At 40.1% G+C, this 7,240-nt stretch overlaps 1 protein-coding gene across 1 annotated transcript in view; it reads right to left on the reverse strand.

Annotated features, from left to right (window-relative positions):
- DOCK5 (dedicator of cytokinesis 5) overlaps positions 1 to 4,843 on the reverse strand; it is a 64,907-nt gene extending 60,064 nt beyond the window's left edge. Inside the window, exons 1-2 of the mRNA XM_009319546.1 lie at positions 4,801 to 4,843; positions 4,455 to 4,538 (exon numbers count right to left, since the gene is read on the reverse strand). Of these exons, the coding sequence (XP_009317821.1) occupies positions 4,455 to 4,538; positions 4,801 to 4,843 (127 nt within the window). The remainder of the gene's footprint in view (positions 1 to 4,454; positions 4,539 to 4,800) is intronic.
- Positions 4,844 to 7,240: the final 2,397 nt, after the last annotated feature.

Consider the following 7,240-nt stretch of genomic DNA (forward strand, 5'->3'; position numbering starts at 1 on the left):
ACTGAAGTCTGATTAAGAATGCAAGGGTAGCAGACTGAGTCTTGCAAAGAAATGTCATAAAGTGTGGGTTTTGGTTTTTTTGGTTTGTGGTTTTTTGTTTTTTTTTAATGGAACACAGGTCCTCAATCTTACCTTTCATTAAATGGATTTTATGCAGTATGTAAAAGATCAGAAAATCTAAGAAAAAATATTCAAAACGCAATAGTTTAAATGACTAAAACTTATACACAGTGATGCAATCCCAGGTCACGTGCTTAACCACAGGTCTTTGTTCCTCTTCCACTGTAGTGTACTGTCTCTCAGTACCACAACATACACCACTGCACCGTTCTGAAATAAAACAAGGGATTGCTTCATTTACCTACAGTGGTCAGAGGAAAGATAAAAGACTGAAACTAGGAACAAATTCAATGCAAACTTTTTTTCATCAGAAGAAACTGGTCAGAATCACGGTCTGTGGGCACACATTCCTTCTATCCACAATTTAGCTATTTCCCACAGCTTGCATGAAATAATAATATATAGTGCAGATTAGAAAAGATTCCCCTGAACAGAAATGTATCCTCCCAGCTCACTACTCAAGGACAGATTCCCAGAGAGTAAGTAAATCCTGCACTGAAGCAGCTTTCAAAGTATTGCACACAGCAAGTTTCCTTCTTCTCCTGGATTTTGCAGCATATGCCCAGTCTTGACAATATTTGGCAAACAACAGGATAAGCACGCACTGCTTATCTTATTATCAAGTGGAAAAAGTAGTTTTGTACAAAGACCTCATGCCCTTCTGCAACCAGACAGCCAACCAGAGAAAGGAAGGAAAAAAACCAAACCACCTTGCTTTGCCGTTCACAAGTGTATCGTGACCAAGACACCTAAACTAACAAAACCATGCTTTGCAGAGGGTACATGTGTATTTGTTTTAAAGGGAAGGTAAGTCTAAGAAAACTGGTATTCTCCAGATCTTCATGTATAATAGATACACCATGGTGTTTCAAAGCATGCTTGAAGCCCAACTAAGACAAAAGTTATTTAAAATCAGTCTCAAAGTAAAACACTGAATATGCAAATTCAGACCCTATCTACAGTGCAAACCCCACTTACAACTGCGCCTAATGGCAGACTGACAAAGATGCAGTATGCCACAATCTTCATTTTCCTGGACTGAAGGAAATGCTGCACAGTGTAGACTATGGAGTTATTCAACCCAATAGCAAACAGCTCTCAGGTTGTCCATATACGGATTCAAGCTGCATTGGGCATCAGCACGTTATAGCTTGTATCAGAAATATTTGAAACCTTTAGTTCAAACTGCTCAGTCTGTGGTTTCAGCTCTGATGACCTTCACTTCAATGTTGTGTACTTCGTCCAAGTTGAAGCTACCATTTACAGGGATGATCACCCTTTGACGAATCCTTGACATAGGCAAGCTGCAGTCCAGCAATATGAACAGACAATCTACCATGTTATCACTTCACTCCCTTATCTTCTTTTGTGCACTCACAATCCAAGTCTAACTGTGTAGTTGTAACTGGGACTTATAAAACATTAGGCAAAGCATCTGTTTAGAGCATGGGAAAAGAAAGCTTTACTAACAAAAGTGCAATGCCAAAGCCTCACCCCAAATTTGGCCAACTTTCCAAGGACTTCCAGCCTTTGCAACAGGCCTCTAACTCCTGATAGCATGTGCTAGCATAAATGAGCAGGGATTTTGCAATTTAAAGGTGCTTTCTCTCATTGTGAGGCCATTAGGCAGTACAACAGCAGCACCTGACTGCACAGGCTCCACCTTAAGAGTTTGCGAGATGCTACTGTCTGTGGCAAAGCCACGTAACATTAGAAGTTTGCGTAGCACAAGGGCCTGCACCAAACCGCATCCATACCTTCTGGCCTGCACTTTAATTCACTTTATTGCTCTTTGCTTCTCACACACCTCCCCCAGTGGCTTAGCTATATCACTGTTATGTCTCAAAGCTATTCAGACAGTTGAGAGTCAGATAACATTTATTGTTAACACCAAAACCCGGCGCAAGCTTCAACCTTGTTGCCTCGCCGTCAAGGAACAAACTGTGCACTTGAATTCTTACAGAGTGGAGCCAGCCAAAACCCCAGATGCAGAATACGAACGGCTTTCAAGTGAAGGCTGTTTGATACACAACTTCAACCGGGAGGAAAAGGAGGCGTGTTCTAGATGACTGACAAGAGTGGGAAGCGAACTGCGGTGCAATGGCCCTGAGAACCTCCTGGTAACTCATAAAAGATGCTCCTGTGCATCCTGAGGTAGGGAACAATAGCAAGGAGCAGGATTTTCGAAGTGGCTATTACCATCACATGAGAGCCTCTGGACAATCCTGAAAAACTCCCCCTTAATTCCCTAAGGAATGCCCTCCTCAGCCAGAGGCTGCAGGGATAACTCAGACAGACTAAAAAAAAAAAAACCACCAACCAAAAAAAAAAAAAAAAAAAACTTCACAAGGCATCTCTGAGCCTTTCTTCTTGCAAAGCCAGCGCCCTGGTTAAATGAAACCTTTTTCTAAATTGAGACTTGTGTATCCAGATAAGAACAGCGATTAGTGGAACAAAAAAACCACTTTTATCAGACTGGAGTTGTATTTGTAAGTATACATCATTAGCATGAGAAAAACCAGAAAAGGCTTCTTGTGAGAACACTAATTCTCAAAAACACAACCCACAGATGTCTGGTAATGAAGCTGAGAGCTGATGTCCCAAAAGAAAGAAAAACAGATACAATAAGACATGAGAATTTCCTCCCAAGCAGACAGAATATCAGAATTTGGAGTTTTTAAGATGAATTTGTGGGAAATAAGACCAGACCCGCAGCAGAGTTACCCTCTCAGAGACAATTGGCATCTTTTCCATTAGATTCACAAATGTCTGGCCTGAAGTTTTGGCTGGTCTTTCCAGGAAAAGTATTTAGTTGTACTGAAGTAATTCCTAGGTGCCTCAGTCACAAACTAGGACGCCACACTGGTGGCTCAGTGTATGAAAACGATCAAAACACTTTCCCAAACAATTCACAATCAATCCTCTCAGGCTGAAGTTCCAAACTGGGACATTTCAGGTAAAAAAAGGGATGCCATTTGGGTATTCATTTCCTATTCTTGACTGTCTCTCTGTTAAACAGCTGATTACAGACCAAGTAGTAGGATTAAACAATGATGCTGCTTTAGAAAAAAAGAGAAAGAAATACCTCAGCATTTGGGGAAGTACAAGATGCATCCTCTTCACGAGGGCAATTTTCATCCCTGACACTCCCTCTTCCTTGTGTCTTTTTGCAAAACCAGTTCATAAGTTAGTACTATTACATATGGATTTTTTTCCCTTTCTCCCTCTCTCTCCCCCCCATCAAACACACTCACCACTATCACGCACATCAGTGTAAAAACACACATCAGCAACATAATCTGCTTTGACATGTAGGAACTGGCTGGCTGCTTCCAGTGTCAAGGTCAAAGAGAAGTGGAAAAAGAACAACTGGCTAAGAACAAATTGCTAAACAAGCAGCTTGCCGTTCCCAGCAGAGATACTGAAGAGTTTTTGTGCGCTCAGTCTTTTTCAAACTGATGTTGCTTGTGAAAATGATTGAATTTATATTTTGGAAAGAGTATTTAAATTTTGGTGAGCCTTCCAAATGAAGTATTGACTAGTACATTCTTTAATTAAATGGCTGTGTTCCATTCCTAATATTGAAATCTTCATTAAACAGTCTAGTTTAGTAAGTAAATATGAAACACACAAGAGTAATTTTCATCTTGTTTAAAATAGGAATTTTGTTTTCCTTTCTGCAAGATGTTTTACATTAAGGTATGTATTATGAAAAACTTCCCAGTAAAGCACTGGGAGAAACAGCCTAAAAAGGGCATGGGAGCTCCATAACTGGAGGCTTTTTAAAACATACAATGCCAGTTCATGATATTACAGCTTAAACCAACATTACTTTTGAAACAATTAGACCTGCCCTCTCCTTTTCTTTCATCCACTGCCTCCATTGTCTCAGATCAAAGAACTAATTCAGGCTAAAAGCTACTTTTTAAAAAATTACTATTATTATTTTCCAGCTGGATCAGTTCATCACATGACTATACAAGCGCTTGGCCTGGCGCAAAGAGGAGCCAAGGTAAACAGGTGAGGTGTGAAAAAAGGAAGGAACAGCCAGAAGTAAGTGTTTCTTTCTCTTGCAGTGCTGCCTTGAGATGCTAGTGAAATCTTACCTTGACAAACCTCTGCCAGGAACAGCGTAGATATGATTGCTGCTTCTGTATTTTATGTATTTGTAACACCGTTTTAAAAGTCAAGTGCATAGAGCAAACACTACATTGCAAGCTTTGCGCTTTTGGGCACATCAGAAGTTGAAAATCTAGATTTGAAACTTAATCTTGATTTGTTATATTTACGTTCAAAAATGATTGCAAAGTACTTGGAAGTGATCTGCAACCTACCTTCATACATCTCCAAAATGTGAACAGTATCACCAACTTGCAAGGAGAGCTCCACATCTTGGACAGCATCATAATTGTATATTGCTAAAAAGGGGAAGAGGAGGGAGAGAGAGATGAAAAACACAATCATGAAAGCTGTGAGGTAATCAGATTTTGAAATCTGGTATGGTGGCACCTGTCAAAGGCAGAATATGATTTTTGAAAAAGAACTATAAAGTTACTAAGTTATCCTGTGCATATCATAACACCGGAAAAGTATGTAGCATATCTATTTCCAGATTGTATGATCAGTTCCTGCAACGATAAGAAACATTACTCTTAACAGCCAAGAAATTTTGTCTTTTACCTTTAAGAATACAGATCTGTGACACTATATTAAGAAGCTGCATCTTCCCACTTTACTGACACAACCTGCCCAGCAAAGGTCACTGTTACCCCAGGCAGAGGTTATGGATCAATTAGGTAATTGTCATTTTTTATTAGTGTTTCACACGACTAACTGCAACGTAGCACTCACAAAACAACATAAATTGGATGTCATAAGAAAAAATGCTGCTGTTCTATATTAAACGCCTCAGACTATTTGCTATTAAAGGCTCTTTCCAGACAAGAGCCAATCTTAGCACGAAAACTTGAGATTCTCTGCAAATTTAATCCCTACCGAAGACAAAGCTAATCTGAATGCTTATCGGATTTCCAGTGGGAATAGGATTAAGTGCAGAAGCTCACGCTTCTAAACTGCCTTTTCTCTGGAACTTTCTTGAGGTGCACAGTTTCACTGGGCAAAGCAGAAGAGCCCTCCTTAGAGCTGCTGGAAGCTTGTCAAAATGAGAAAGTTCAATTTGAATTTGCTTTCAAACCAATGCAAGTAAAAAGACATGAAGCAGTCAGGAAAATGCTTTCTATGGTTCAATGAATTGATTGGCTAAGTCAAAACAGACCACTCCTCTACCAAAATGAGATTATCTTATTTATTTAAAACACTGGTTTAAGTACAGATCACATCTTAAATGCAGCAATACAATCTTCTCACACACATAAGCATCGTATTTACATATCCAAATCTGTCCCCCAAGCAAATGTATTAGTGAAGTAAGCACAATGTTTGTTTTTAAGAAGGCAAATAAATCATGCGAACATTTTCAGGGGGCTTTGGGAAAATTCTTCAGACTTCAGAGGGTTTGTATTTGAAGAACTCTCTCTGAAAATTAAATAAATAAAAAATTGAGCTCTTATGTCAGGAAATTTGCATCTAACGCCTATCATTTCCAACAAGATGAGGTATATTGCCTCCTGGCAAGGATCCAGCATAAACAAATGACTGTGGCTTACCACACCGGAAATTATCTCACATATACTAGCTTTCTTTAAACTACTGTAACTATAAATAATCCAACAGAAGTAGGCAGGCGATGTGAATTCCCTGCAGTATCTGAAATAGACCCTGATCACAAACAGATACGTATTTTCTTATGCTACAGGGGCAGTGTTTGTTCACGGTGGCCCTAATTCATGCCTACCATAACTTCAGTGCCTGCAGAGATACACACAGCGTACGCATTGAATCTATTACATTGTTTTCCAGAGGGTTACAGGAATGTTACTGGACTTTTGCTCCTAAGGCACTAGCTGCTTCCATGTCCAGTTTCCTCTCCCTCTCCACAACGGTGTTCTAAGCCAAGATATTAAAAACTGACTGATGATCTGGATAGTCAGCTTAGACACCTTAAAGGCCCCAGAATAGGCCCAAAAGTAGAAGTCCCATCAAGATTTTTGCAGAAAGATTTGCATAATGTTTATGGCCAAAGACAAACATGAACATAAACAGGAGTAGATCAGAGTAATCTATTAAGAACTACCTTGTATTGACAGACATCGAGATCATAAATTGACGGAAAAAACTGGTTAATATTTTATTTGATTCAGTTAAAAAGAAACTGTTCTGCCAGATATAGAAAATAATTCTGCAAGGTTTTGCAGAGGTCAGCATAAAAGTGCAGCGCCTGACCCAAAGGAAAGTAAACTCCCTGCAGCCATGCCTTCTGTTGCAGTAAACCTGCCAAATCACTAATGTTAAGCAGGGATGTTGCAATCGGTTACTTGGATGGGACATCTCCAAATCTCCCCAAGGTGCAGCAGGAAGCGGTGTGGATGGATACAACAATCCAGGCTTCCTTTGGAGTCGCTGCTGAACTGTTGGCCCATAACGTGCTACGGGGAGACTGCGCTACACAGGAGGTGTCATTCCTCAGGTGAAGCCCAGGCATCAAGCAGTCTATGGGCATTAATAATCCTATAGCACTGTCAACAGACTTAGAAGATTTAAAGCAGAGCGTCTTAGCCAATTTCTAACTTGGCTGATTACATTCTATCTACTGAAGTTTCCTCCTGTGGTTCCAGCTGGACAGCCTTACTTTCTGTCCTAAAATGCTGTTTGGGATTCCTGTTTCATGGCCGTGCTCACCATGAGAAACGGCTGCTGTTTAGAAACGCACGTGTGCTTATATGTATAGGGATTCCTACATACAATTTCTAGATGCCTTGGGTTTCTTTGGGACAAACAGACATTATATAAATACCAGTGTGTATTTTTCCATAAATTGCTGCTTTAGCTTCAGACAAAAAGCAGTCTGAGCAGCACCAAGTGTCTAACAGAAAGGTGGGTGGGCATCAGACAAGCCTTTCTTTTGAGAACACAGACAGTTAATTCAAAACCAAAGAGCACAACAGCCACATGAAGAGGAAGAACTAAACACTGCAGTTCCCTTCCTCTCACCAAAGATCAC

This window comes from Pygoscelis adeliae, unplaced genomic scaffold (assembly GCF_000699105.1).
Source record: "Pygoscelis adeliae isolate BGI_AS28 unplaced genomic scaffold, ASM69910v1 Scaffold372, whole genome shotgun sequence".
Taxonomy (NCBI): Eukaryota; Metazoa; Chordata; class Aves; order Sphenisciformes; family Spheniscidae; genus Pygoscelis; species Pygoscelis adeliae.